Raw genomic sequence first — 25,597 nt, 5'->3', positions numbered from 1 at the left:
TAAGGTAGACAATCAGTGAATTTCAAGATAGCAATAGCAACTGGAACACAAACAGGATTGACGTCATATTAATTAAAGTTACGAAATCAAACGCCGGTACCGGAAATTTGCCGACGGCTTCGGCTACTCTGTTAGATAGGTGGATAATAGTGATGCAGTGGGTAGAGATCATTTCCTCTTTTTATTTATATACAAGTTCACATAAAAAAGAGTGGTGTGAACAACGCAATATCATACTACGAGAACGTAAAAACATCCCAGCGCCCAATTACAGACTAACACATCAAATACAAATGAAAACGCCGTGTCGCCAAACCTAACCATGCTTAACATAGCTCATAAATCAAGGCAGACTAAAATTCTTGAGCATCTTGAGCGAGCGCCTTCTGCATCGCAAGCTGGAACAACTTGATCTTGCCACCCTGCTCCCGCAACCTATCCATCACAAATCCCATTCCCATCCGTGACCGATTGAGATTCTCGCTCATCTTGCGCTGACCCCAAGTCTCCATGCGCTCCTTCATAGACCCGAACCCGAACGAGGACAAGAACCATACTGTCGTAAACGCTTTTACAATCGGTTTCTTGTCGATATCAAGGCCGCCTTTGTACGTCGCTGTTTCGACGACGCGCATGATTCTGGTGAAATCGATGTTCTTGGTCTCTGTCCAGATCTCTTGGCTCTTCGGGTCGATGATCGACGTCTCGAGGATCATGCTCTCGGAGATGTTGATGCCGGACGATGCGAGTAGCATTTTGCACCATCTCGGAAGCTTGCCTTTCTTAACGATCAGCCTGTCGGTGTGCAGCCGTCCTTGGTCGTCGACGTGGCGGGACAGTGTGTCGACAGACACTACGTGCGTGGCGTAAGGACTATGTCGTTAGTATTGACTCGATCCAAACAGCATAAAAAACGAGCAGAGAAGATCATACTTAGGATATCGTAGGAAATAGGCAACGCTGAAGGTCTCAAAATCGTGGTCATGCGTGTAGATCGATCTGTAGAACTTGACCATGCTAGCCTATATATTGTATTCGAGCGAGAATTTCTAGACGCCAATTGAGTAAATCTGCCCGCAAACTATATAATGTATATAGATTTCTAAGATATCCGCTGTTTTTCGATGCAGTCAAACGGACGAGAGCACCAAGGTGGAAAAGTGAAATACAAAGTGGCTGGACGGGAGTTAACTTAAGAGCGGAGCTCAAGCTGAGGTGGTAAGAATTTCGGCGGGAACGACTGAGGAAACTTTATTTGTACGCATGATGGTCCAGTGACCAATTCCCTCGTTGTCCCCTACTGGCAAAATAATTATTATATACTATTCCACATGGACAAAGCTTATTCTTATTTGTAATAATTATCAACTCCAGCCAAGGCGATTATCACAACGTGGAGTGTCATATTCCAAATTAGTAAATTGTGTATAGCTATCTAGTATACTATATAGTATATATAATATAGGTCTATAATATTACTTCTGGTCCTCCTTAGGCTTAATCGGCACCCTCCTCTCCTGCGTTCCCCACTCGAGCGGCCGCGGTGTCATAAACTCTTGAACGACCTCGTCCGTGACCGTGGCCCGGTTCTTCTGGAAGTCAGCGATGTACTCCTGCAGCACCTTGATACACTTGAGCTTGAGCTCGCCGGTCAGCAGCTCGCCTTTGATGTATGCGTTCCTGGTTTTCTCAAGCTCCTCATCGTCGTCGAGGAAGAACGAGAGGTATTTGTACGCCACGTCAACGTCCGGGTTGCCACCGTACTTGCGCTGCTCTTCAAGAGTGTCTCTGCCGCCGGAAAACGCATATTTCTTGATCTTCTTGTCAATCGCCTTTGCAGTGTCAGTCATAAATATCGCAGACGAGTCGACGGACGCTGACATTTTGCTTTGGGAGCCCTAAGCCGTTGTCGTAAGCTTTTGATTGAATAACGAATATAATACAACACACCTGAAGAGCCGGGAAAAATCGCGAGTGGATAAGAGATGGCTTGGGATACTTGAGCTTAAACGCGACGTCTCTGCACAATCGGAAATATGGGTCCTAATTGGTTAACCTCAACGCCTAACAGTTAATAAAACCGAAGCATTACCTGATCAATAGCACATGGAATTAAGGAAGGAATATCCTTCCTCGTGCCAAAAATATGCGGAAATGAATTCGAAAACGCGGCAGTAATCTGAATCGACGCGAAATGGATCTTGCCAATGTTATCGGAATCGTCGAATCCAAACACAGCCTTCGCCGTTCGTGTAGTGACCTGTCGGGAAACGCGAACGACGTTCTCGTAGTATGCGCCTCCCATGTACTGCAAGTCTGAGAAAATGAAGGTTTTCTTTGGGTCGAAGCCAACGGCGATGATGTCTTTTACGTTTTGCCAGGTGTATTTCTTGACGGCTTCGATCGTTAACTCAGACCGGAAGAGGAACTTCTCGTCGTCTACTTTCTTAGAATGCATTTACCAAATTCGCATCGAACACTAACCTGTCATTTCTATAACCAATGGCACATCAAAAACATCCTGAAGCCACCTACCCCACACTGTTAGTAACCGCGCATCGCAAACGTGAGTAGCTATGAATAGCTAACGTACTTGGTGAACATGAATGGCGTCATATGTCCTAGATGCATACTATCGCTCGAGGCTCCTCGGCCCGTATACAAAAAGAAGGGCTTTCCTTCCTCATATCTCGTCAATATGGTATCCAGATCTCTGCTCTCGTTAATCTCATCGCATTCTCATATTTGACATCCTCAATTTACTGACCTCTCGGAAAAGAACACCCCGCGTCTAAGAAGCCGATGCGGTCTATGTCCGGTGACTCTCTCAAACCGTTCGAGCAGCTCCGGCGTGACCTTCTTCGTGCCGAATGCCTCAATCAACCGGTCGTAGTCGATTTCCTGCGCCTTGCCGTCTACGACCGCACCGCCGACCTCCCACGGCGTGACAAGCTGCGCATGCTCGCTTTGGTCGCCGGGCGCAGTCGGAGTGTCGGAAATCTTCAATTCGTCTAACGAAGGAGATTCGGTCATTGCGACGTTGAGTGTGACCGACTTGTGTGGTTTAATCGCTGTATTGTGGAGCGTTGCGAAGTTTTCTTTTGACTGCTTTTAAGACGCCCGCAGCTGCCGGCCCTGTAAGAGAACAAAGCCAGATTCACGTCAAGGACACCAATCACCCCTACCATGTCGCCGACTATCTCATTGTTCCTATTTAATGCAATAATATTATTATTATTTATTATCAATGCGATAATTCGTTAATGTAGTATAGTACATCTATTTACAGTTCTAACCAAAATCATTTTTCATGTAATAATGTGCCCGTAAATCGTACACCCCATATCCAATGATTCCTTCATCAAGCGAATCCGCTTTGAAGTTGTATTCAGTCACGTTTAATCGGCTTACTCTGCCATGCTTGAGGCTGAAACTCCGCTCCGCCTAAAAATGTCAATAACGCAAACGAAGAGAATTTTACGGAAAAAAAATACCTGCACTGTGCTCTTCGACAGCCGGATTGATCGCCCCGTCGTCTCTCTTGCGTTCCGTTCTCTCTCTCTTTCCCGTCGTAAACCCGCTGGCAGGCGCTTGGGCTTTGGCGCTTGGCTTCGAACTTGTAGCCTCGGCGGGCCTGGCATCAGTATTCAACATTCCACTCCCCGGCATTCCCTGCGGCGAAACAGACCCGGGCGAAACGGGAGTTTGCTTCAATGGCACGTTTTTCCAGCGCTCATCCGCGGCCTGGATCTTGGCCTGTATGCCAGCTAACCTCGCTTCATTCTGCAACAATTCCTCGACTGTCGGCGGCACAATGCGTACATGACGAAGCCACTGATTCCATTGCGCTGTTCAGTATTAGCATCTCATAGTATTTGGAATGTCCAAATGGAGAAAATGGGAGCAGGCGTACGAGGAAGTTTATAGTCGACGTAATCTCGTTTCGCTGTGCGCAGTTCGACCATGCGTCGTTGTCGGCCGGGATTATTGGGATTTCGCCATTCCCAGAACGTATTTCCCTCGAGATCAGTTCCTGCTAAAATTAGTCTTGCACTCGTACATTCATTTTTCTAACTTTCTAAGATCAGAGGCGAATTACCGATGAGAAAGCGTTTTCGAAATGGGACTTTTCGGAGGGCCTTCCAGCGGAGATATAACGAGCGGAAGAACCCCGAGTTGCCAAAGTATATGTATTTCGAGACGGATTTTAGTCCTGTCATCGTGAGCTCTCTGCGAGTGTGAATGGGAGACGCAGATTGTAGGATGTGTCATGGTTCAACCATTTTTCCAACCAGTACCTTTAGTCGTTGGGAGTACGCGTCACAACTACGCCAGGCAAACCTTAGGTGTTCCGACTTCCGACAGACTTCACTCATGCTATTACATTTCACAGAATGAATAATTTGACTTCAAGACAGGTTTATCCTGTCATGTATAATCCAGTGTTATTAAACTACGCATATGCGGACATTTGTCTATGTTCCGTTTTCATTGCGGCATATCAATATTCTCGAGGGCAGACCGACGAAACTTCCAATCAAACAATCAAAACAAAAACCTGTACCAAACCAGTCATTCTACCTATACCCAATAACCTTTTTCATATGTTTCAATGTCGACTTAGAAAATCGAGTTTACTATATTCGATCCGATCGTCGCTCCGGCACCGAATATAGCTGCATTACCGAGCTTTTTACCGAATTTCTTGCCCTGCCTCTCGAACGTACTTTCGTTGTGCTTTTGGTCTTGGTTGCTGGACTCAGCCTGCGGCTGGATAGGGGGGAAATAAGGCTGTGGAGATGGAGACGGGACGGCGTACTGCTGTGGCGGTGGGCCCATATATTGCTGCTGCTGCGGCGGCGGGGGATACAGCTGCCCATACGAAGGCTGCACCGGCGCAGGCGGCGAGAAAGCGCTGACCACGCGGACGTAAGTAGAAGGGAAGATGCCTTCTGTGTTTGTGTTCTTATCGCGTCCGCGCCACCAGTCGGGGTTGATTTTCTCGAGTATGATGATCTGCGCGCCTCGGTAGAGGGCCAGGTCGGAGGCATCGGTCGGACGATAGTCGTAGATTGCCTCTGCTACCTCCTGCTGTTCCTGAGGACCTGGAGAGTACCGCGGTGGTGGTGGAATCTGCTGGGCCGGTTGAGGAGTGTGCGACCTTTCGTCGTCACCGCTTTTCACGGTCGAGCTGGACACCTTAAGATCGAACGGAGCCATTCCAGGCGAGTAGGTCTTTGGTAGCAACTCGCAGATGTGGTCGTAGAGTTGAGGAGTGATGACTCCGACTGCTTTGAGGGTGTCAAGTTCCTGGCATAGGTCAGTTATATACTGCAATAAAGATTACGTATGAGTCTATGCATCAGACTCACGTTGTGGACGCTTGTGAGCGATCTATTGACGAAAACGGGATTCATGTCAGACATGACGAACACCTGCTATATATATAAAATATATATTATAGCGGTGGAAGGCGAGCAATCAGATGATGCTATCGTTGCTGGATGAAGTTACGTGCTAAATGCGTGTACGGACGTAACGCGCGGCGCAGCGTGACTCCGCGTGATCCGGTGTGATCAGATGTGAGATACCCTAACCACCAACTCTTTCCCCGCCTGCTGCCACGCTCAGCAGCATCTCGAGTGGCACTCACACATCCAGTCGACGATCATACTATATACTACTCACCATCCGGGGATTACGCCTAATTCATCCTTAGAATTGCTGTGTAATTTATAGTGCTTAATTAGATATAGAATACAGTTGCGTCATCGTACCTCGGCACAGAATACAGCGACAATGTCTGCCATGCCACAGGATGGCCGAGAACCAGAAGAACAGAGAGAGACGCGAGAGCGCGACCGCGGGTCGTCCGGCCAACGAATCGGCCGATACCAGATCATAAAGACATTGGGAGAAGGCTCGTTTGGCAAAGTGAAATGTATGTGAAGGTGACGATATTAATCTGAATATGCTAACGAAGCCGTAGTGGCATATCACCTTGCGACGCATCAGCGGGTCGCGCTGAAAATCATCAACCGCAAGACTTTGGCGAAATCCGACATGCAGGGCCGCGTGGAACGCGAGATATCATATTTGCGTCTCTTGCGCCACCCACATATCATCAAGCTATACGATGTCATCAAGTCGAAAGACGAAATCATAATGGTGATCGAGTTTGCGGGAAAGGAACTGTTCGATTATATAGTCCAACGGGGCAAGATGCCGGAGGATGAGGCTCGACGGTTTTTCCAGCAGATCATATGCGCAGTGGAGTACTGCCACCGACATAAGATTGTCCATCGCGATTTGAAACCAGAAAACTTGTTACTGGACGAGAACCTGAATGTAAAGATTGCGGACTTTGGACTGTCAAATATCATGACAGACGGTAATTTTCTGAAGACAAGTTGTGGGTCGCCGAATTATGCTGCACCAGAAGTTATCTCGGGCAAGTTATATGCAGGACCGGAAGTCGACGTGTGGAGCTGTGGCGTCATATTGTATGTCATGCTGTGTGGTCGGCTGCCGTTCGACGACGAGTTTATTCCGACACTGTTCAAGAAGATCAACGGCGGAGTTTACACACTACCGTCGTATTTATCGCCTGGAGCGAAGCATCTTTTGCAGCGCATGCTCGTTGTCAATCCTCTAAACCGGATCACGGTGAGGGAGATCATGCAGGACAAGTGGTTTAAAGTTAATCTGCCGGAATACTTACTGCGACCGGAAGACAAAAGCGGCGCAGAGATCGACGATACCGTCGTCGGTGCTCTTGGGCGGACGATGGGATACGATAAGGAGGAGGTCTACGATGCGCTGAAGAACAAGGGAGAGAGCAACGAGATTAGAGATGCTTATGAATTGATGAGGGAAAACAAGCTCATGGAGAAAGGTTGTAAGTTATCTTCGGATTGTCTTATTGTGTTTAATATATACTAACAAGGCGCAGCGGACAACAAGGACGGATTTTTGTCGTCTAGCCCGTCGTGGACTGACGGGATAAGGTCGAATCAAGGTTCCATGCATCGAAAGGGCAACGAACAAACCCTCACATTCGACAGCCATCACCTGTCATCCGCGCTAAACGCAGCCGACCTGTCAACTCCAAACACCACGATTGCAGTCCTACCATCCTCGTTACCCACGTATCACCGCGCGAACATGCTGGCGTCGAATCCAGGACTCGCGGCCAATCTCGAGAAACTGACACAAGCCGCGTCATCGTCGAGCAGAAAGTCAAAGACACGGTGGCATTTCGGTATTCGTAGCCGGTCTTATCCACTTGATGTCATGGGCGAGATTTATCGTGCACTGAAAGGCCTTGGTGCGGAGTGGGCGAAGCCTACGGAAGAGGATCCATGGACAATATTAGTACGATGGAAATACATTCCGCGTGACCATAGAGAGGGGGAGCCCCTGCAGGGTGAGCAGGGAAAGTTGATGAAGATGCAGATTCAACTGTACCAGCTTGAGCAGAACAACTATCTGGTAGATTTTAAGTTTGATGGGTGGTGGAATGACGGGGACGAACACGAGATGGCGAAGGAGAAGGTGCGGCGGCGGCGGAGTACGAGCAGCACTAACGTGAGCCGGAGCAGCAGCGTTGTGACGATGAACAGCGCGAACGTGAATAATATAAACTTTCTGACGAACCTGACGACTATGGAGAAGGCCAAGCCGGAGAATGGCAACAACGAGAGCGAGGGTGAGAAAGGGCACCAGAATGGGGAGAAGGAGAAGGGTAAGGTGGCTACCGGGGCGCCGAGTAACACGAAGGAGAAGGAGGACGAGACGCTCTCGACATATCCGTTTCTGCACATGGCCACGCGGCTGATTATGGAGTTGGCTGTGAACAGTCAGGCGGCGTGACCCGCTAGGAGAGGGAGACATATTACAGTTGATATAGTAATGGGCTTACGAGGATATGTCTGTTTTGCTATGATGTAGAAGAATAGATACAATGTTATCATGGTGAGATTTAGAGCGACCATATCGCTGACTTGATCTTCGGAAGGGACGGTAAAAAGTCGATATGGGGAGACGCCGTTGTCTGAAAATCACTGAGATCGGGTGTGCGGATCAGACAGTGTAGTTTTGATGTTATATACAATTGCGTGGTGCGCATGCTCGAGGCCATACCACTCAACTCGATCGATTGGCCAATCGGCAACGACGGTGGCCCATCGCATGGCTCAAATTGAAGAGTCACACTGGCAATTAGATATTAGATGTCCCCATAGGGCAGTCTGTTGATGCAGTCATGTGGCCTGTGCTGACTGATAATGCCGGCCCGTCGCTCAAAGATGGTAATCTGGCCACCGGGAGCCCGAGAGGGTGACACAAAAATGTCAATAGAGTTTTGGCGATCATTTGGTGCTGCCGTGACCATGACGTTATCAGACAGGGTAACTTGGTGCGGCTCCTGCTCATGACGTCATCCGGGGCAATTGCTACCTGCAACTCCGACTGTGATCTCCCAACCCGTGTCATATATTTCTCGCTGCCGCCCACCGCGCACACTGTATTTCTGCACAGTGAGCATATTACCACATCTCCTGACAAACCGGATCTGCTACTATAATCTATCTAAAACGACCACAACAATAGCAATGGGCGCTCTATTCATCTCCAACATCGTCCTTCGAAGTTTGCTCTTCATCTTCTTGGTCATCACTCTCGGCCTCACTGGCTCGCTCATCGCGGGCCAGATCTTCGGAACTCCCCAAGTGAACTTCATGATGTTCGCCTCCGTTTTCGGCCTCTTGTTTGGTGCATTTTATGGTTTCATCGCACTGTTCGTGACCGGCATCGCCTTCCCGTTCTCCGTCGCTCTAGTTGACTTCCTCGTCACTGTCTTCGCCTTCGCCGGTGCGACTGCTCTTGCTGTCGTAATCAGAGTCCACTCATGTACTAATCACGTTTACCTGAACTCCAACAAAGTCGCGCAGGGCAGCACTGACAGATGCCGCAAAGCTCAGGTGAGTTGTCACACCTCGCTCTGAAGGTTCCAGCGCCACTAACCCAGTTTAGGCCGATACGGTCTTCATGTACTTTGCCTTCGTTGTCGCCCTCGTCTCACTTATTCTCTCCCTCTCGACCGGACTCCGTGCTGGCTGGGGAACCGTTCCAAGCAGACGCGCCGGCGCCGCTGCCCCTGCGCCTGCCGCTGCCAGTACCCGCCCGACCATGACTCAGGTTTAGTTGACTCGCCAGAAATTGAAACTGGCTTAGTATATCCATTGATCGTATGATCAGTCTCAATCTGGAGTTTGATTTATTTTGTATATCTATCATTTACAGCTACTCGTTTACAGTGTGCTAGCAATGGGCTGTTGGTTATTCATGTCGTGTGCAGGTAGTCGCTTAATTAATACATTAGGTAATCCATAGCAATAACTCCATGACATAAATACAATCCGCTGTAAAAAAATTAAAATACACGTTTATGATGTAATCCTAGCTTACTAAAATCCTATTGTATCCGTACCGATTCGCAGCCCATCCTTCCAGGCGAAACATTATTCCCTCGACAAACGGTATCCGGCTGCCAATCCACCACGGCAGATGTCTTCGTGCCAAGGCTCGGGCAAACGACAAGTGGTTGGCTGAGCACCACGAATTTGCGGTGCTGGATGACGCCGCCCAATATCCCAATCCCGTTCCTATCGCAAGCGCGACAGACAGAACGAGTGCTACAAAGAACGACAGCAGTAATGTGACTTTGACAGCGATGTCGTCCTGCGCGTAGCTCTCCAGTATGTGCTTTGGTACGATGTAGGCAATGTATCGCAAAAACGGGAGGCGGTGCGCGACAATTTTGTACATCTTCATTACACTTTCGTCAGGATTTCCTGCAGTGCTCTCCATCTGAGCAGTCCGACTGTCTGCCTGCAGTGAAAACTTTGAGTCTGTTTCCGCATCCCTTCTCCCCATATCTACCGGAGTGTCCGTTGATATTTTTTGTGTTTGTGTCTCTGAGTCACTAATGCCTGTCCCCATGTCACTCTGGAGTAACTTCTCTATTAGTAACTGCTGCTTAGCCAACGCAGCTACTAACACTTCAGCCGCTGACATCTTTTCATGCCAAATGTCACCCCCGGCCTCTTTCCAGATGTTCTTTAACGCAGCCGCCATATTTGCCATCTCATCCGGTGTCAGCCACCCCATATTCTCCCACCCGATCTCGTGTCGCAATTGGTCCAATTTTTCGCGCAAATCCACATGCTCCGCGTCGTCAAGCGTTTCAAACAACGTCTGTCCTGATCCATCCGAGTCTGACGACCCCGCCAGTTCCTCTGACAAACTCCGCACCGGTTCTGGATCCGAGTACCGCCGCGCAATTTCCCTTGTAGTCCCTATTTGCTCCTCTTGTGCATGCAAACATTCGATCTCCTGCTCGAGTACTTCATTCTGCTCAGCCAACGCGCTTAATCTCCCTTCAAGCACTCCGTTGGCCTGGGACATCTCATATAACTCCGCATTTAACCCACGTACTTGCTCTCTCACGATCCCCAGTTCCTGCACAACACTGACTTTTTGCGCCGCCAATTCTCGATTACTATCGTCTCGACTCTTGACCGCGGTCTGGAGCGCCTGAATTTGCGCCTTTGTCTCCTCATGAGCTTTCTTCTCCGTCAAGAATCGTTGCCGCCAACGTTCGGCATTGGTCCCCCGTTGATGGATGTCGTGCTCCAAGTCCTCGATTTGTTTGACAAGATCATTGTTTTGCAGCGAGAGCGTCTCTGTCTCCCGATGTTGGCTTGCGAGATTCGTGTTCAGGCGTTGCAACTCTACCTCCAGCCTTGCAATGTCTTCTTCTCGTGCTTCGAGAGACATAGCTTGCTGTACAATCGTTCAGTGAACACTCGGTTTATTTGCAACGCGCCCAGTGGAGTCGCTGCCTGGTCGTCCTTACACATGGAAGCGCGATTAAAAAATCGATACCCCTTTCGCACCCGCGCAAACGTGTTGCGGGACGCAATGCTATTACTGTGTGTTGCCTGGCCAACGCACAACTCCTAACCCTGAATATTTGTCAACAACACGTCACCTCCAGGACTTCCGCAAACGCTCGCCCGGCCTGAGCGAATGCAGCGACGCCACCAAAATTAGAACTACGCGCGACGATCTGTTGACCGAAACGCTCGGATATATTTTTATTTTATATTATTAATTTGATACCCGCGCCGTGTGCTCGAGTGTTCGAGATTACGACTGATCAATTTCTTTTCCTGTCTTGGGTCGATTCAGGACGCAGAATGTGCGTGATAGTGCTATAGGACGCTTAGATTGTGGTATCACGATTGTAGTTATTGACTTCTGGATGGGAATGCCTGCCTCCGTGACTGATGATGCACCGCCTGCCAGGCCGTATGAGTCTAGTAAGGCTATCTGGACTGGGCACAATGGAAAAATGCTAGCTACTATTTCGACAAATATTACGAATATGACTACAACCCGGTCGAGATTGGCTGGTAAGGCCATTCCACAAGTACAGAACATATTTCCAGAGCGACGTGATGATATTGAACAGGAGCGGACGCTCAAGGCGTCCAGGATATCAGCGACATTACCTTCTCCGTAAGCGTATACGTACTCAGCATTGTGATCTTGCTAGCCCCCTAACAAATATAGACCTCGAATACGGGAACGATCTTCTCCTCTACAGTTCACACTCACCGGTAAGGTGCGGTGGTACCAAACCATGATCCCAGCGCAGTTGCCGCTCCTGCCGACATCGACAGCCACAATCCCGTTCGCGTCGTCACCGCCGAAGAAACAGCCAGACTCGACATTTTCGGCATTGGATACTATAGATCACAGTTCATTAACATGCTTTTCCGAGCTTCTGTCACCTAACTGTGGGGAATCGCCGACCCCCGAGTACGATGACCTGGAATCCGACCACATCGCGTACAATCTCGCCTTCGTGGACGATTACATCGCGCCGCCGCCATCAGACGGTATGTACTATCCTACAGACTGCGACATAGATATCGATCCAGCAACCGATATCCAGTTCCACAACATTAGGTGCGATGTGTGCAGAATATCATCGGACCGCGCGTTGATGCCGTGTAAATGCTGCCGCTACAGATTATGCGAGAAATGCTTCGGCCCGTGCTTAGCGAACTTTAAGTTCCCTCGAATCCCAAAAGATGGCTCGGGGCCGTCCTCCGGAACGCAACAAGGAGGTAGCCAGTTGAAAGACGTGTGCGAAAGATGTATCCGTTCCTGTGCCGGTCCGCATAAGCGACCTGGCTGTCGCTTGAAGGACTATGTTTCACTTGCGGGTTCACCCAAGCCTGGCACACGGAGGCAAAATTCGTCAAGGCAGTGGTCGCATAGACGACAATTGACGCAGCTGTCGATAACAGCCATCAACGCAACGAATACGAACAACACCTTGCAACCGTGGAGAGTCCAGATAATAACGTTTTTGTGGCGCGTCACGACTTTTACTATCCACGCTTTCAATCTGCAGCGCTTATTCCGGTCAGAAGCCGACAGATTGCGAATTACAGATTCCGAAGCCGCAGCTCGTCGGCGAATGATCAGGAATGATAACGAGTCAAGTGTCGCTTTGGTTAAGCACACTCGGCAAGCTCGCAACTGTTTACTTAATTAGTTCAAAGTCTTTGGTAAATGCATTTTTGCGTTGGGATTGGATGTTTTATTAGTGCATTTTTGGTGCATATCATGATTTACATGACATTTGAAGAGTCAATTGTAAAAAGTATAATTTACACAAGAACCTCGAACTCCAAGGTATGCCATACATGCTGCCTAATATACAAAACTTTAATCAACGCGATCGGCGCCTCGGGAAATATTAGGTGGTGAGCTCAAAATCATGCCGGACTGTCTGCCTGTTGAAACTGGCGCGCGTATGCCGATCACGCTTTGGGGAAGGTATCTAATCGGTCTCGCTGCCGTGGTAGTCCCGGCGACCGTGCGTCGTCGGTTCAGAGTTGATGACCAATCGACCGCTGTTGTTGGTCTGTACTCGTCGCCGTGGAGTGTGTCACTTCTACTCGCAAGACGGGACGCCGAGCGCAATTGCGGTGGCAGCTGACGTATTTCAAGCGAACTTCGCATCCGCGACGCGGCGCGGACAGGCAAACGACTAGTGATATCGCTCTCAGTGTCCGGGACCGGGTTGGGATCGGACCGAATGGTGATGGAGGGAGTACTGCGTCCTCGTTGATGTTGTCGCGAGTACGGCGGCGATGCACTGCTGTCCTCCTTGAAATATGGGTTTTCGTAGAGGATCATAGTAAGTTCGGCCAGGGTTCGGTAGAGTGCTTCCACTTTCAACTTCACGGCGCGGTCGGCTGGCAATTTGTTCGCGAGATTCTCGATATCACCCACCGTAGTCTCCAGACATTGGTACACGTCACTCGGCAAGGTCTCGCGCGCATTGGCCATCGCCATCCGAAGGTGACCTTGAGTTCCAGACATCATGGACAACGCTGCTGTGCTCGTGCGACTGGACGAAGACGGCAAATCCAGCGACGTCGTCGATGACGCCATCGTTGATTCGAGTATCGCGGCATGAGATTTTCGCTCGCGGTCCGACATTTCGAGTTTCACGACCCGACTCCGGAGATCTTCGACTGCTTCCCATACCGACACGTCGTCTTGCTCTTCCTCGTGCAAGCGGACGTTCGAGTCGGTTACGGTTTCGGTAGAGAAGCTGCGTGGTTTGGTGCGTCCATTTTTCAAGCCATCGGCCGTGATCGTAAGGTCTTCGTAGTCTGATTCAGGGTCGGAGTCTTGCAGAGCGCCGTGTCTTGTAGACGAGCGGAGCGACAGGGTACTGTTTACGCGAGATAGTGGCTTTTGTTCTGGACTCGACTTTAAATAACTCGACTTTGTCCGCCGCAGCGGCGAGGAAGAATGAATCGACAATCTGTCTGAACTGCCGTTCTACAACATTGTTGGACAAGACTCTCGAAATGCAATTGATCTGGATACATACACTCCGGACCGGACTATTCGATGCACCTCTGGCATCCCGCAATATCCAGTATGGCGACGATGGAAGACTGTCAGCAGTAGATGGTTTCAAGACCGCACTGTCAGAACCCTTGTACGGATGCCGAGCGCGGAGGAATTCAGGGGAGGACGGCAATTCGTCCATTGCTATGAGTGTCCTTATGAACCGATACTCAAATTAAATGCTTAGAATGTATATCAGTCATAACAGAACACTGGCCATGTCGAATCAGAGGAAAAGCTTGGGTACGGCATACAAGCCGCCAGATCGTTGACGCTGATTTGGATTGTGGTGTGGTAAACCCCTGGTTAGCCCTGAAGTCGCCTCACGTTTATGCTAAAGTCTACGCAGGTCTCATATATACACAGACCCCTGAATAAATTGATGCTCAACGCGTCCTTCTAAAACTAGGCCTCCTAAGGTGGGCAGCCCGGGTGCTGATTACAGCTCCATACGCGATGCGGAAGCAACTCAGCAATCGCTAGTTAGCTTGTGTATATCAGAGGACTGTATTAGGATGATGGAGAATATCGAAGCGCCAGATGGCGCGACCTCTGAGAGATCAATTTCAATTTCACCTTTAGACCTAAGTGGAATCGGCCATACTCTACCGACGCTCGCTGACTGTACTGGTGTCACTGATACGAGCCTGGCCATACCGTTTGCGACGTATATGCGACAATATATCCAGATCGTTGCGAATTTTAGAGAACTTGGATGCATTTTGCAAAGAGTGTGGCCGAGTTATACTGAGGGCACGATGAATATGCTGACGATGGTAGGACAGTCAGTTTTTGACATATGCGCATATCGAGCGCCGGACGCTTAATATCACCATTAATTCGCCCAATTATACAGTCCTCGGACAAGCGTTAGAAAGTCTTCTGAGTATGCCTGTTTTATCACTTCTGCTGAACTAGGCTTACATATCCAGCCATACTCTACGTGACGCAGGACTATCAAGTATACAGTATCCAGAGTCTTTTGGTCAAAAAATTTCTCGAAGCCTGGAACCGCCTCATGCGCTGTGATTTGTTCATCAGCATGTCGGTCAACGTCCCATGTGGTCTCGCGCTATTGTCGCGCTACCTGTCGCTGCGAGCGCCTGCGTGGGTGGATAGTGACCAATGGCCGGTTATGTTGAAACTTGTGTTATTTTTTTCGCTACTTAGTCACATAGACTTGCCGCTCCGGCGGGAAAACCCTGCGAGGAAACTATATGTCGACGTGGCGAAGAAAGCTTTCGAAGCCATCAGCGATTCTGTATTCGTATGCCCTTTACAACTACTTCTGCTCGGAGGAGAATTAACGGCAGTATAGGTCACTCGAATGCTTGACTACCATGCATCTATATACCTGGTCCTGGACACTCTACTTGATCATTACTTTGAGGTTTCTGACGGGGCTCTCCTTGAGAAGCTGACCGATGTGGCCTACAGAATCGTCTCTAAACCATTTATAGAGAAGGTATTCTTGCACAGGCGAAGCTACGCTAGCCTGCCTAACTCCGCAGCCGACGTCGACCTAATCGATTATATAATTAACCGGGCCGTACTAGCCATCATGCACGACAGGAGTATCCAGGGCGGAGGGGCGGATGAGATGCCGTACTTGATAACAAACGCGTTGCGGCATCACCCATCTGATTTGGATATGAAGCGCGTGTATGCGGAGATTCTTGGCCATGATCGACGTGTTGCAGCAGGATTTTTCTGTTTGGGAGCGTTTGTCTGGATGACTACTAATGTTAGACGGTAAGTTTTTTGTCGTGGCCACGATAACACTTCTACTAAAAGTTCGCGTCCATTCAGAGTTCCAAACGTAATGTATAAATACGAGAGAGATATCCTGCAATATTACCTGGCTAGACAGCCAGTAATATATCCAGAGTTTTATTTGTGGTCTCTGTCTAGCGCGATAAAGATGCACTTTGACACAGACGTGCCGCTCGGTGTGAGTTCTACTACGTTGCAAAGTATCTTAGAAACCATTCCACAATTTTCTGACGTATAGTGATTACTGGACTCGATCTGGACTAATACTGATTTGCTATATTCTGATAGTTCTGTAACTGATAATAAACTGATTGTATCTTTCTTCAGCTAAATATTATATAGTACAACACAGATTCATGACAATCCAACTCCAGCAAGCTCGCGCAATATACATCACCTTGCAGTAAACTGAGCAACCTGCAACTCAAAATCCTGCCAAATATTCAAAATCTCAAACATATGTCGTTCAGGACAAATATCCAAAGCCCGGGACAGCAGCTCCATTTGTAATCGCAAGTACTTTATCCGATTATTGAGCTGCAGCATCATCATTTGTGTTTGAGCTGTAACTTGGAAACCGGGCGACGAACTTAGAGAGGGTGCGTTCGGCGAGACGTAGCGGCCAGCTGCAAAAAAAACTTGCCAGAGGAGGTCTTGGTCGAACGCGTTTATTTCGTTTGCGTGGGACCATAGCTTGTTCATGCAGTATTCGTACGCGACACTGAAATCGTCGGCGGCCAGGGCAGCGTACACACACATCCTGATCACTCGGAATTCAATCCCTTGCAAAGCGTCCAACGCCGTGTCGAGACCGATTACTAAATTCTTGGTGATGCTGATCATCTCGTCCACTTGTAAATATGCTTTCTCGTTGGATTGTAAGAGTTGGGAGATGATTTGCTCAGGATTATTGTTTATCCGAATTTGTAGTGGAGCAAGAGGCACTCCTTGGACTAGTGTGAGAGAGTATTTAGACAGCTCGTGCGTTGCTTTGAGAAGAAGTTCTGCTTTTTCTAATTTGTCCGTCTTGAGCATGCTGGGATAAATTAAATGGAGCCTATCTTATTAGCACCGGCCACAATGATGTACATTCGGTGCGACGGAATACTCACACTTGCGATGCAGTCTTGAGACTTCCTCGGGTTGCATTACAGTTTGACGCACCATCATAGTGCTGCCGGAAGGAATGCAAAACATGAGTTTCAATATCCTCCATCTCTAATGGCAGCTGTATCGGATCGATATAAATCTCGCGAACGAGGCTAATACGCCCAAAATCCAGTAGCGCAGAAAGGAAAGCGTTCTCGATATCTGCATCGGAGAGTTTCGAGAGAACATAGCTCTTGTTCTTCAACCACCGAGAACCACTGCGGAGCGTCCGCCAGTTGCTGTCATCTCGATATGCGTATTCCTTTGAATTTCCACGGACGACGCTGAGGAGGAATTGTAATTGGGCCTGGTGGGTTGCGAAGAAGCGGAGTTTCGCAATACTCTGCAAGCTCGTTGGAACGTACACTGAGATCATGGCGCCAGAAGTGATTAGCTGGTCAAGAATGTAGAGATTGCTCTGTGTAGCTTGATACAATGGACACTCTGGGAATTTGAATGCGGAATCAGCGTCTGAGTAAGACACCATTTGGGTCTCAATAAATCGATCGTCGTCGTCGTCGACGGGAATGATATCGGCCAGATTTAAAACGTAAGATCCCCGCTTTTGCAGAATGTGCATTGCCTCAAAGTATTCAGACCTAACTTCAGAGCATTGGTAGCATGACGCTATGATGGTAGACACATAGTTGATCAGCGCACTTGAATCACCATCTGGTCCATTCCAGTTCTTCACGAGCTCTATGATGATCTGGAAATTTGTAGCCGCAGTGATAACTAACCATTCATAAAAGTTGTTCCATGGTTTTATTCTGTCAGCCGAAATTGTGGTGATATAGTGCAGATATGGAGTGATGATCATAGCCACGTCGCGATTGATGGTCTTGGTCGTGGTATATTGAAGGAAGTGCTCGATGATGAGCTGAGGATTAGTTGACGTGTATTCTCGTAGATGATACAATTCCTTATCAACGGCGTTAGGATAAGAGACGTAGAATAACTGTAGAGGTCGAAGAACGCCGTCGCGCCATAGCAGGACAGCTGCTGGCAGTGGCTCTGATACATCTGCAGAGACGATGGCATCGATCAACTCGAGCACGCCGAATGACGAATCAATCGAGTATATTCGTTCAAACACCCAGGACGCGATAGTCAATTGTGGGTCGCCTTCGTAGAAATCTACCGATGCAGTGCCATCAGATAATAATTTGTCTCCGACTGATGTCGCGGTGTCGCCGTCTAGTAGCCGAATTTCGTCGGGTAGCAGATCTGCCAGCCCTTCCGAGTCATCAGAATCGTCCAATCTTGAATACGCAATGTCGAACACTAGCGACAAGTAGGAACTCGGTTCTGCCGTCTGGGGCACGAACTTCAACAAAACGTTCAGAGCTTGGCTGGGCGTGGCAGCAGTGTTCCAGGCAGATGATCCGAAGAGTTTGCGGAGTTCGTCAGTCTTTGAGGCCGACGCGAGATAAGTCGCCAGCAGAATTGACCTAGGCCCGGGCACCGACTGGTCCATTTGTGATGATTTGCTATTGGTGAGTGAAATGACGGGCTGACAGTCGGTAGGCGCCTAACAGTGCAAATTGCAGTACATAGGCGGAGTGAGCGTGCGGCGCCGGAGGTGAACACCTTTCCGTATTAGGCAATATTATAAACTCTAAAGGGTTAGGGCGTATATTGGGTTGAATTTGGAAATTGTTTCAGGCGGCGTGGATTAGAAAGTGCGGGGTGACTACCCTCGTCATTCATATATTTTTATTGTCGCGAGTTCACTTTTCATGTCGTGGCAGGGCAGATCACTGCTCTGCTCACGCGCCGAGTCCCATGCCCATGTCTACTACATTCTCATCACCCGTATATCCTTCTGATATCGCCACCACTAGGACGACTTCGACGCTCTCTATCTATTATTGTCAACAGCCAATATGGCCGCGCGTCTGGATGCTCTAGCTGCACACTTCCGCCCGCCGCCTGTTCCCACCCAACCGCACCTTCACGAGCTCGATCCGGCGTACTTCCTTCCACGCGCCGCCGCAATTGAGCCTGCTGCCATCGCAATCGTGCACCGTGACAGGTCAGGTGCGACTGTCCAGCGGGACTACTTCACCGAGGCCGACCGCGCTCGCCGTCTGGCCGCTTACTTCAAGCGCCGCTACAAAGGTGGCACCAAGATCGGTATACTCGCGCCGAACACGCCTATGTTCTTCGAACTGATCTTCGGCATAGCGGGGTCGGGATGCATCCAGGCTTCCTTCAACTACCGCCTGTCACCGGCTGAGATCAGAGCTGTTGTCGAGCTGTCCGCTGTCGACGTCGTATTCGTCGATATTGACAGTCTTGACATCCTCAAGATAGCGCTCGGGGAAGACTTCCCCAAGCTCGAACTCGTCGTCGATCTCGACTCCGAGCGCGAAGAGGACCTGCGCGACTTCCGCGCTGCTGGCCACAAGAACCAGACGTACGGCGAGCTCATGGCGTCCACCGGCGTCGACAAAACTCCATTTGACGAGCTCCACTTTGAGGATCAACCGGAAAACAATATCTTTGCTCTTTCATTCACGTCCGGCACGACTGGCAAGCCCAAGGCGGTTGAGTACACTCATCGAGGAATGTACATGGCCGCTATAGCATCCATCATTGAGTCCGAGCTCAACAACGCCGACAAGGGCTGCCGATATCTCTGGACCCTCCCGATGTTCCACGCTGCAGGCTGGTCCTACCCCTTCGGCGTCACCGCACTCCGCGGCACGCATGTGTGTTTACGGAAAATGGACTATACACTCGTCTGGCACTACCTGACCAATGGGCAAGGTATAACGCACTACAACGCGGCGCCGACAGTCAATATCCAGATTTGTGAGCATCCGAATGCCGCACGACTCCCTGAGCGGGTGCTGGTCACCGTCGCTGCGTCACCACCGTCGCCCTCCTTGTTCAAACGGATGATATCGCTCAATTTGATTCCCGTACACGTGTACGGCTTGACCGAAACTTACGGCCCGATTACGAGATGCTATGTCCTGCCCCAGTGGAGAGCGCATGACGACGATCTGCAGTTCAAGATGATGTCCAGGCAGGGGCATGGATTCATTACTGCTCAGAAGGCGCGGGTTGTCAAACCGTCCTTGGCCGACAATGGCGAACTTGTTGATGTCGAACGCAACGGCAAGGAGATTGGGGAGATCATAGTACAGGGCAACACGTGCATGAAAGGATACCACAGAGACGAGCAAGCCACGCGGAAGGCGTTCGCCGGTGGATGGCTACATACCGGCGATTTGGCAGTCTGGCATCCTGATGGCGCTCTAGAGATCCTGGACCGCAACAAGGACATCATTATTTCTGGTGGCGAGAATATCTCCAGCGTGGGAGTCGAAAACGTGATCTCCGCTCACCCCGATGTTGTCGAAGTCGCCGTTATTGGCGTTCCTGACAAAGTATATGGGGAGCGGCCAAAGGCACTGATTATTCTGCGTGCCAGCGGTATGGCAAAGGATCCGGCCATCTTAAAGACCGAGTTGATTGAATTTGCACGTAAAAGACTGGGCGGGTTCGAAGTTCCGCGAGAGATTGACTTTTTGGATGAGCTGCCAAAGACATCAACCGGCAAGATTAAAAAGAATGAGCTACGGAATGCTGAGAGGGTCAAATTCGAGCATGCGCAGAAGGCTTTGGCGACAACTAGTGGTGAGGCTTGAAGGATACGAGTTTCTTGGTTCCTCGCGTTGCAGTAGTCATAGTCGGACAATGAGGAATGCTGTTGTAACAGTCTTATGGCTTTTAATACATCGCAGCCCTGGTCGCATATGCTATTGACTATATGATTGACTCAAGTAGCCGTTGTGACAAATCTTATACTGGCTATAACAAGGAAGGATCAGGTCATCTATATTGTACCGAACAGTGGTTTCGACAGAGGTATTGGAGTTTATGGAAATGATTTAAGTGGAAATATTAAATTTCTTGTAACGTCTGCGCGCTCTTTCGGTGAGTCGGTCGGCCATAAGTCTGATTGGAAAGGATATCAGGTTAGGGCTAACCTGAGCCGCACGCCAACACACGGAAGGTGCGTTGGCGATCCGACCATAGCTACCAAAGCAGCTAAATGAGTATCGCTACTTACATTATCTCCCGCATCTTCTGTTGAATGCAAAAATGACTCTTAATAGAAAAAAATACAGGCTCCAGGTGTCTGCTGCGCCGTCGTATGATCCGGCAGAGAAGAGGGCTGTCTCTGTGAACACCGATACTCCTGTCGACGTCATCTCTCCGTCGTCCGAATCGAGTATCATCGTCCGCATTCAGAATTTCTCAGGTATGTCCACTCAACCTGTAGCTTTTAATGCCGGTATCTGAAAAGCATCATAGGCCTGCCCGACGGCAGCCCCAAAACGAATGCATACTTCGGATACAGTGAACACATTCGAGATCTCTACTCAATCTCGTTCAAGATCAAATTCAATGAGGATACTTCGTTCGATGACGTCCTCTTCGGCAACGATTTCGACTATCCAATTCGCGATAATCTGCCCTATGGCTTTGGACTCGCATATAAGATCTTTAATTACGCGATTGATCCGAGTGCGACAGGTGACGTCTATGCCGACAAGCCGTATTTGTATGGGTACGCTGTAACTAGCATCAATGCTATTACCGTCGCGGAACCCAATGAAGAAATGCAGCCTCTCGTTAATGAAGATATGTCGGCAATTGCGCCTATTGAAGAACAGTATGGAAGCATACCTGCCTCGGCTGCCAAGCGAAGAAAGTTCTTTCTCAAACAGGAGAACCGAAAGAAATTCGTCTTTATGGCGGGTGAAACATACTTGTTCGACTTTTTTAATCCATACATTGAAATGGGTCAAGAGTTTGCACTTAGACTGCCTGGATATACCTTGGGTATTATGAAGTACTGGGACGGCCAGCCTTTAAGATATGTACTGAAGTCCAAGAGCGAAAAAGTGTACTTCACTCTCCTGTTTGAATTAGTCGAGGTTCCTACGGCAGAAAATGCCAAGGTTGATGGTTCCAGAGAATCTGACTAGACAAATGTATCATACGTAAATACACTTAAAGGTAATGACAGAACTTTTACGATCAACAATCTCATTTTATACTTTATCGCCAACCATTCTAATTGTACAATTACAACCTCTTTATGATGTCTTCGGTGACTTGCGTCGTGGTCGCGGTTCCGCCAAGGTCGGGAGTGCTGAGCTTCTTCTCGACCATGTGAGCGTCGACAGCGGCGTGGATGCGGGCCGCGGGCTTGGCATAGCCCATGAATTCGAGCATGAGCGCTGTAGATCGAATAGTCGCGATAGGGTTAGCAATGTTCCTGGAACAGTTAATCAACTATATGCGACAGTTGAACACGCAGAACACTCACTTTCCCTCGATATCAGGAGCACTGCCGTGGCATGGCTCACCGATAACGAAAGTGTCACCAACATTTGCGCTGGGAACGACACCGAGCGAGCCAACGAGCGCCGCCGCACCGTCACTGAGAATATCACCGTATAAATTCGGCGCAACAACGACGTCAAAGATTTCTGGCTCCCGGAACATTCGGTAGACCATAGAGTCCACGATCTGCTCCTGTACCTGGACTGCTTCATACTTGTCCTTGTTGTTCTCGTAGACCTTGCGGACAGTCTCTCGGAAAAGACCGTCAGTCGTGCTCAGAACGTTGGACTTGTGAGTAATAGTGACGATGGGGCCGTTGGGGTGGAGTGTGGGAATGGCTGATGCAGCTCGGGAAGCACCGCGCTGGACAGCAAGATCGAATGCGACCTTGCCTATGTTGTACGAAGCTTTCTCAGTAATACGCTTAATAGCCTCAGCGACTTTCGAGCCATCCTCAAGAGTCCAGATCTTCTCCTCCTTGACATACTACACATTATTAGACAGAGTGATCCAACTGCATCTCAGTACCTACCAAATCCTCGGTGTTCTCACGGACGATAACCATGTCAACTGGTCTGTCATCACCAACTGATTTCACAGGTCGGACATTCGCGTACAAACCCAACTCCTTGCGCAGAGCGACTATAGGTGACGAGTAGCCCGCAACCTTAGTCGTAGGCGAACTAGCCGATTTAGCAACGCAACTCCACTTGTAGCGTAAAGAAGAACGCAAACAACATACCTGACAGCACCGAATAATGCACCGTCGCATTCTTCCTGTAGAAGCTTGACGGTCTCCTCTGGCAGAGCAACACCGGTAGCCTTGAAGCTCTCAAATCCGGCAATCAAATCTACGAACTGGAACTTCAAACCATCCTCGGCTGGCAGTGCCTCAAGGACCTGACGACCAGTCTACGCCCGTAGTTAGTCACATTCCGCACCTAGTTGACTAGTACTTATTCACACAACTTACAGGGATAACCTCCTTTCCAATACCGTCTCCCGGAATGAGACCAATCTTCAAAGTTTTCAAACCACGGGAGCTCAACGGAGACCAAGCCCTGAAGGCTATTCGTTCCAGAACTGGTCGCACAGATGGCAGCATTATTATTTCTTATACCAATACTTCAAAGAGAATATCGGAGTACAAAGGACTAAATGCAGTTTAATGTTCACGACCCGATGTTCCGAGTATTAGTTTTTATACAGTTTTTTAGTTTTAGAAACCGACGCGGCTCACGGAGCACGTGATCTCAGAGGAATGGTATGGTGCAGCTCCGCATTAAGACCAAGGTGGGACATCATCGATGGCATCTGCGGTGCAATAATAACTATATCCAACATTTTGGGCAGCGTTGAATACCGAGGATAACTGTTAGACTCCGTGTTAGATTCTTATTTGTAGGAATACTGTTCTGCCAAATAGTTGTGCTGGTCCTTGACGGTTGGTCGCTGAAGGTTTCGACATTGAGAGTTAATATCGACTTCGAAAGTTGGACTAGAGGACGGCGAGTTAGTTCACACCTGTGGATTTCCAGTGGCAATGGAAGGCAAGGGCTCATCAAATAAGCACTCTACTTCGACTATATCGAGCCGAAGCGTCCGTTTTCTTCCTCCGCTAACGTCCCGACTTGGCAACGAGTCGGATGGTGGTCCATTACAAACGATTCCGTCTGTTCAAGAAGATGGTGAGGACGGCGATGAAGGTGCGATCAGCGATCGAATCGACGGACAAGGAATTGCGACACCACAGCATGAAGATGATGGTTGGAGACTGAGGAGTAGCAGTAGTAGCGGTAGCGTAAAGCGCAGTTATAGAGGAACACGACATATGTCTTTGCTACCACAGAATCAACAAGCGCCGTCATATTTCAATCAGACACTTCCCCAACCAGAAAGTAGGGATATATCCGGTCATATCGAATCAGACGTCATTCATGATGCTACGAACAGCGATGCGGCGGACAATAGCATATCTCCAGACAGACCTACGAGACTTCGGGCAAAGTCCGAACCACCTCCCCCGTCTCTCCTCAGGCGACTCTCCAGTTTTCCTATCAACGACGATGGTCGAGCACGAAGACCGACGCTGTCAGAAGCAGGTGTCACGATTGTGGTTGGAGTCACAGATGCATCTCCTCATCCCGGTGTCATGGCTGCAACTATGATGTCGATAATGGTAGGCGTACCGGGACCACGGGAAGTTTTAAAACGACACATATCTACTCTGGAACAAACTTCGCCGGTAGATAATTCAAGGCAGAATGGTGGGCAGCATGTATCGTTCGTATCTGAACCTCTACGACGGCATCTGCGAGTCCTGATATGGACGTATCTCAAGATGGCTCTGAAGTTTTTCCTTACGGTTAAAGGTTTTTTTGTAATCGCATATCTCTGTCTCGTCATAGCTTTTGGTGGAATGTTATTCCTTATACTAGTCGGTGCTGCACCGGCGATGAATCGACAGGATGGTCCAGATGGTACCGATACGCCAGGAAAGCGGTGGATTGAAATCGACTCGCAAGTTCTTAACGCCTTATTTTGTGTTACAGGATTTGGCTTAATGCCTCAGAGAACTAAGCATTTGTACTTCTTGATACGGGGTCAGCTTGATAATCAAGAAAGCGCTAACGTGCAGCTGATGAAGCGATATCCATGGTATGTGCCAGGTAGAAATTGGTGGGCTTTGGCGACCGTGTTGTATCTGTATGAGCTTAACTCTTGTTTCCAAGTCGTCATGGCTTCTGGGTAAGTATGTTAGGATTGGCTTGATTTGGTAGATATACTCATGCGGTTTAGTATGTGGGCATACAATCGACATAATCGGCCACCATGGCTAACCGGTATGTCAATGGGTCTGGGATTCGCGTAAGCAGTTGTGGCCTTCCTTCTAAAATTTGATATAGCTAAACGTCTAGTGCAGTTCCTCAATTATTGCCGGAATTTTGGCCGGTATTCAGTCTCGCAAACTACGCAACCATAGTAACTTGGTAGACGACGAGTCAATAGCAGTGAGCAGGTCGTATTCAGCGATGACTGCTGACATTGAAGGCATGAGTGATGCTGATGAAAAGAAAGCTCGTTTAGATAATTATATACAGTAGATAGAATTGCGTGGTTTCTAAGATGCGACAGTTATTTGATGGAAATTTGGGTTTTCTGTTAGGCAATCCTAGCGGCTTGTATTTAGAGCCTAAGTTTCGGTGCATGGCCAGTTTTGCATGGGAATAATATCATGTTCGTGGGAAAAAAAATGTTGTATAGTTGGGTGCCTCCCGCCAGTGACGTCGTTGTCAGTTTCAGA

The 25,597-nt window shown here is 49.0% G+C and overlaps 15 protein-coding genes across 15 annotated transcripts; 7 read left to right on the top strand and 8 right to left on the bottom strand.

Moving 5' to 3' along the window:
• Positions 1 to 154: 154 nt before the first annotated feature.
• V1508DRAFT_418743 (PRELI-like family-domain-containing protein) lies at positions 155 to 1,280 on the bottom strand. The gene is made up of 2 exons (XM_066940502.1): positions 934 to 1,280; positions 155 to 873 (listed from the first exon to the last, which is right to left on the bottom strand). Exons 1-2 carry the CDS (start codon positions 1,014 to 1,016, stop codon positions 354 to 356), a joined length of 603 nt encoding a protein of 200 aa, XP_066795468.1. The 5' UTR covers positions 1,017 to 1,280; the 3' UTR covers positions 155 to 353.
• Positions 1,281 to 1,330: 50 nt separating this feature from the next.
• Positions 1,331 to 3,120, bottom strand: V1508DRAFT_418739 (uncharacterized protein). The gene is made up of 6 exons (XM_066940501.1): positions 2,768 to 3,120; positions 2,594 to 2,713; positions 2,485 to 2,531; positions 2,093 to 2,439; positions 1,951 to 2,043; positions 1,331 to 1,898 (listed from the first exon to the last, which is right to left on the bottom strand). The coding sequence occupies exons 1-6, from the start codon at positions 3,031 to 3,033 to the stop codon at positions 1,476 to 1,478; spliced, it is 1,296 nt and encodes a 431-aa protein (XP_066795467.1). The 5' UTR covers positions 3,034 to 3,120; the 3' UTR covers positions 1,331 to 1,475.
• An 89-nt stretch (positions 3,121 to 3,209) lies between these two features.
• Positions 3,210 to 4,281, bottom strand: V1508DRAFT_418735 (uncharacterized protein). The gene is made up of 4 exons (XM_066940500.1): positions 4,100 to 4,281; positions 3,914 to 4,033; positions 3,495 to 3,848; positions 3,210 to 3,444 (listed from the first exon to the last, which is right to left on the bottom strand). Exons 1-4 carry the CDS (start codon positions 4,218 to 4,220, stop codon positions 3,389 to 3,391), a joined length of 651 nt encoding a protein of 216 aa, XP_066795466.1. The 5' UTR covers positions 4,221 to 4,281; the 3' UTR covers positions 3,210 to 3,388.
• A 67-nt stretch (positions 4,282 to 4,348) lies between these two features.
• Positions 4,349 to 5,496, bottom strand: V1508DRAFT_418732 (SH3 domain-containing protein). The gene is made up of 2 exons (XM_066940499.1): positions 5,373 to 5,496; positions 4,349 to 5,310 (listed from the first exon to the last, which is right to left on the bottom strand). The coding sequence occupies exons 1-2, from the start codon at positions 5,424 to 5,426 to the stop codon at positions 4,621 to 4,623; spliced, it is 744 nt and encodes a 247-aa protein (XP_066795465.1). The 5' UTR covers positions 5,427 to 5,496; the 3' UTR covers positions 4,349 to 4,620.
• A 104-nt stretch (positions 5,497 to 5,600) lies between these two features.
• V1508DRAFT_145558 (kinase-like domain-containing protein) lies at positions 5,601 to 8,140 on the top strand. Its single transcript, XM_066936028.1, has 3 exons — positions 5,601 to 5,941; positions 5,990 to 6,898; positions 6,953 to 8,140. Exons 1-3 carry the CDS (start codon positions 5,800 to 5,802, stop codon positions 7,870 to 7,872), a joined length of 1,971 nt encoding a protein of 656 aa, XP_066795464.1. The 5' UTR covers positions 5,601 to 5,799; the 3' UTR covers positions 7,873 to 8,140.
• Positions 8,141 to 8,527: 387 nt separating this feature from the next.
• Positions 8,528 to 9,442, top strand: V1508DRAFT_418730 (membrane-associating domain-containing protein). The gene is made up of 2 exons (XM_066940498.1): positions 8,528 to 8,981; positions 9,034 to 9,442. Exons 1-2 carry the CDS (start codon positions 8,613 to 8,615, stop codon positions 9,202 to 9,204), a joined length of 540 nt encoding a protein of 179 aa, XP_066795463.1. The 5' UTR covers positions 8,528 to 8,612; the 3' UTR covers positions 9,205 to 9,442.
• On the bottom strand, positions 9,335 to 10,943 carry V1508DRAFT_418728 (uncharacterized protein). The gene has a single exon (XM_066940497.1). It carries the CDS (start codon positions 10,837 to 10,839, stop codon positions 9,460 to 9,462), a length of 1,380 nt encoding a protein of 459 aa, XP_066795462.1. The 5' UTR covers positions 10,840 to 10,943; the 3' UTR covers positions 9,335 to 9,459.
• A 134-nt stretch (positions 10,944 to 11,077) lies between these two features.
• V1508DRAFT_145494 (uncharacterized protein) lies at positions 11,078 to 12,718 on the top strand. Its single transcript, XM_066936027.1, has 2 exons — positions 11,078 to 11,583; positions 11,638 to 12,718. Exons 1-2 carry the CDS (start codon positions 11,327 to 11,329, stop codon positions 12,629 to 12,631), a joined length of 1,251 nt encoding a protein of 416 aa, XP_066795461.1. The 5' UTR covers positions 11,078 to 11,326; the 3' UTR covers positions 12,632 to 12,718.
• Positions 12,665 to 14,281, bottom strand: V1508DRAFT_418724 (uncharacterized protein). The gene is made up of 2 exons (XM_066940496.1): positions 13,985 to 14,281; positions 12,665 to 13,932 (listed from the first exon to the last, which is right to left on the bottom strand). The coding sequence occupies exons 1-2, from the start codon at positions 14,144 to 14,146 to the stop codon at positions 12,805 to 12,807; spliced, it is 1,290 nt and encodes a 429-aa protein (XP_066795460.1). The 5' UTR covers positions 14,147 to 14,281; the 3' UTR covers positions 12,665 to 12,804.
• Positions 14,282 to 14,420: 139 nt separating this feature from the next.
• Positions 14,421 to 16,146, top strand: V1508DRAFT_418718 (uncharacterized protein). The gene is made up of 4 exons (XM_066940495.1): positions 14,421 to 14,735; positions 14,785 to 14,890; positions 14,937 to 15,271; positions 15,323 to 16,146. The coding sequence occupies exons 1-4, from the start codon at positions 14,520 to 14,522 to the stop codon at positions 15,758 to 15,760; spliced, it is 1,095 nt and encodes a 364-aa protein (XP_066795459.1). The 5' UTR covers positions 14,421 to 14,519; the 3' UTR covers positions 15,761 to 16,146.
• V1508DRAFT_418714 (Sec39 domain-containing protein) lies at positions 16,037 to 18,463 on the bottom strand. The gene is made up of 2 exons (XM_066940494.1): positions 16,890 to 18,463; positions 16,037 to 16,834 (listed from the first exon to the last, which is right to left on the bottom strand). The coding sequence occupies exons 1-2, from the start codon at positions 18,401 to 18,403 to the stop codon at positions 16,171 to 16,173; spliced, it is 2,178 nt and encodes a 725-aa protein (XP_066795458.1). The 5' UTR covers positions 18,404 to 18,463; the 3' UTR covers positions 16,037 to 16,170.
• Positions 18,464 to 18,619: 156 nt separating this feature from the next.
• On the top strand, positions 18,620 to 20,814 carry V1508DRAFT_145433 (uncharacterized protein). Its single transcript, XM_066936025.1, has one exon. The coding sequence runs from the start codon at positions 18,813 to 18,815 to the stop codon at positions 20,583 to 20,585; it is 1,773 nt and encodes a 590-aa protein (XP_066795457.1). The 5' UTR covers positions 18,620 to 18,812; the 3' UTR covers positions 20,586 to 20,814.
• Positions 20,815 to 22,050, top strand: V1508DRAFT_145434 (uncharacterized protein). Its single transcript, XM_066936026.1, has 2 exons — positions 20,815 to 21,202; positions 21,256 to 22,050. Exons 1-2 carry the CDS (start codon positions 21,043 to 21,045, stop codon positions 21,930 to 21,932), a joined length of 837 nt encoding a protein of 278 aa, XP_066795456.1. The 5' UTR covers positions 20,815 to 21,042; the 3' UTR covers positions 21,933 to 22,050.
• On the bottom strand, positions 21,919 to 23,475 carry V1508DRAFT_456142 (uncharacterized protein). The gene is made up of 5 exons (XM_066942642.1): positions 23,267 to 23,475; positions 23,036 to 23,205; positions 22,826 to 22,976; positions 22,277 to 22,779; positions 21,919 to 22,225 (listed from the first exon to the last, which is right to left on the bottom strand). The coding sequence occupies exons 1-5, from the start codon at positions 23,396 to 23,398 to the stop codon at positions 22,033 to 22,035; spliced, it is 1,149 nt and encodes a 382-aa protein (XP_066795455.1). The 5' UTR covers positions 23,399 to 23,475; the 3' UTR covers positions 21,919 to 22,032.
• Positions 23,476 to 23,836: 361 nt separating this feature from the next.
• V1508DRAFT_404674 (uncharacterized protein) lies at positions 23,837 to 25,165 on the top strand (the record flags this gene model as incomplete). The annotated part of the gene is made up of 2 exons (XM_066938645.1): positions 23,837 to 25,041; positions 25,093 to 25,165. 2 exons carry the CDS (start codon positions 23,837 to 23,839, stop codon positions 25,163 to 25,165), a joined length of 1,278 nt encoding a protein of 425 aa, XP_066795454.1.
• Positions 25,166 to 25,597: the final 432 nt, after the last annotated feature.

This window comes from Lipomyces doorenjongii, assembly GCF_038497915.1.
Source record: "Lipomyces doorenjongii strain NRRL Y-27504 unplaced genomic scaffold V1508scaffold_29, whole genome shotgun sequence".
NCBI classification, from domain to species: Eukaryota; Fungi; Ascomycota; class Lipomycetes; order Lipomycetales; family Lipomycetaceae; genus Lipomyces; species Lipomyces doorenjongii.
Note: the sequence above shows the minus strand (reverse complement) of the source record. Positions and strands in the feature narration are given on the sequence as shown.

Bases quoted from the DNA above. Each gene is read 5' to 3' on its own strand.
- V1508DRAFT_418743 (XM_066940502.1), bottom strand. From the start codon at position 1,016: ATGGTCAAGTTCTACAGATCGATCTACACGCATGACCACGATTTTGAG. The intron at 874-933 runs GTATGATCTTCT...CTAACGACATAG, and splicing joins TATTTCCTACGATATCCTAA to TCCTTACGCCACGCACGTAG.
- V1508DRAFT_418739 (XM_066940501.1), bottom strand. From the start codon at position 3,033: ATGACCGAATCTCCTTCGTTAGACGAATTGAAGATTTCCGACACTCCG. The intron at 2,532-2,593 runs GTACGTTAGCTA...AGTGTGGGGTAG, and splicing joins ACGCCATTCATGTTCACCAA to GTGGCTTCAGGATGTTTTTG. The intron at 2,440-2,484 runs GTTAGTGTTCGA...CTAAGAAAGTAG, and splicing joins ATTGGTTATAGAAATGACAG to ACGACGAGAAGTTCCTCTTC.
- V1508DRAFT_418735 (XM_066940500.1), bottom strand. From the start codon at position 4,220: ATGACAGGACTAAAATCCGTCTCGAAATACATATACTTTGGCAACTCG. The intron at 4,034-4,099 runs GTAATTCGCCTC...TAATTTTAGCAG, and splicing joins TCGAAAACGCTTTCTCATCG to GAACTGATCTCGAGGGAAAT. The intron at 3,849-3,913 runs GTACGCCTGCTC...AATACTGAACAG, and splicing joins CGTCGACTATAAACTTCCTC to CGCAATGGAATCAGTGGCTT.
- V1508DRAFT_418732 (XM_066940499.1), bottom strand. From the start codon at position 5,426: ATGTCTGACATGAATCCCGTTTTCGTCAATAGATCGCTCACAAGCGTC. The intron at 5,311-5,372 runs GTGAGTCTGATG...GACCTATGCCAG, and splicing joins CGCTCACAAGCGTCCACAAC to GAACTTGACACCCTCAAAGC.
- V1508DRAFT_145558 (XM_066936028.1), top strand. From the start codon at position 5,800: ATGTCTGCCATGCCACAGGATGGCCGAGAACCAGAAGAACAGAGAGAG. The intron at 5,942-5,989 runs GTATGTGAAGGT...ACGAAGCCGTAG, and splicing joins CTCGTTTGGCAAAGTGAAAT to TGGCATATCACCTTGCGACG. The intron at 6,899-6,952 runs GTAAGTTATCTT...AACAAGGCGCAG, and splicing joins CAAGCTCATGGAGAAAGGTT to CGGACAACAAGGACGGATTT.
- V1508DRAFT_418730 (XM_066940498.1), top strand. From the start codon at position 8,613: ATGGGCGCTCTATTCATCTCCAACATCGTCCTTCGAAGTTTGCTCTTC. The intron at 8,982-9,033 runs GTGAGTTGTCAC...AACCCAGTTTAG, and splicing joins ACAGATGCCGCAAAGCTCAG to GCCGATACGGTCTTCATGTA.
- V1508DRAFT_418728 (XM_066940497.1), bottom strand. From the start codon at position 10,839: ATGTCTCTCGAAGCACGAGAAGAAGACATTGCAAGGCTGGAGGTAGAG.
- V1508DRAFT_145494 (XM_066936027.1), top strand. From the start codon at position 11,327: ATGGGAATGCCTGCCTCCGTGACTGATGATGCACCGCCTGCCAGGCCG. The intron at 11,584-11,637 runs GTAAGCGTATAC...TAACAAATATAG, and splicing joins TCAGCGACATTACCTTCTCC to ACCTCGAATACGGGAACGAT.
- V1508DRAFT_418724 (XM_066940496.1), bottom strand. From the start codon at position 14,146: ATGGACGAATTGCCGTCCTCCCCTGAATTCCTCCGCGCTCGGCATCCG. The intron at 13,933-13,984 runs GTATGTATCCAG...ACAATGTTGTAG, and splicing joins CGAATAGTCCGGTCCGGAGT to AACGGCAGTTCAGACAGATT.
- V1508DRAFT_418718 (XM_066940495.1), top strand. From the start codon at position 14,520: ATGATGGAGAATATCGAAGCGCCAGATGGCGCGACCTCTGAGAGATCA. The intron at 14,736-14,784 runs GTGTGGCCGAGT...TGACGATGGTAG, and splicing joins TTGGATGCATTTTGCAAAGA to GACAGTCAGTTTTTGACATA. The intron at 14,891-14,936 runs GTATGCCTGTTT...TTACATATCCAG, and splicing joins AGCGTTAGAAAGTCTTCTGA to CCATACTCTACGTGACGCAG.
- V1508DRAFT_418714 (XM_066940494.1), bottom strand. From the start codon at position 18,403: ATGGACCAGTCGGTGCCCGGGCCTAGGTCAATTCTGCTGGCGACTTAT. The intron at 16,835-16,889 runs GTGAGTATTCCG...CTAATAAGATAG, and splicing joins CTCAAGACTGCATCGCAAGT to GCTCCATTTAATTTATCCCA.
- V1508DRAFT_145433 (XM_066936025.1), top strand. From the start codon at position 18,813: ATGGCCGCGCGTCTGGATGCTCTAGCTGCACACTTCCGCCCGCCGCCT.
- V1508DRAFT_145434 (XM_066936026.1), top strand. From the start codon at position 21,043: ATGACTCTTAATAGAAAAAAATACAGGCTCCAGGTGTCTGCTGCGCCG. The intron at 21,203-21,255 runs GTATGTCCACTC...AAAGCATCATAG, and splicing joins CCGCATTCAGAATTTCTCAG to GCCTGCCCGACGGCAGCCCC.
- V1508DRAFT_456142 (XM_066942642.1), bottom strand. From the start codon at position 23,398: ATGCTGCCATCTGTGCGACCAGTTCTGGAACGAATAGCCTTCAGGGCT. The intron at 23,206-23,266 runs GTAAGTTGTGTG...CTACGGGCGTAG, and splicing joins TTGGAAAGGAGGTTATCCCT to ACTGGTCGTCAGGTCCTTGA. The intron at 22,226-22,276 runs GTGAGTGTTCTG...TAACTGTTCCAG, and splicing joins GCTCCTGATATCGAGGGAAA to GAACATTGCTAACCCTATCG.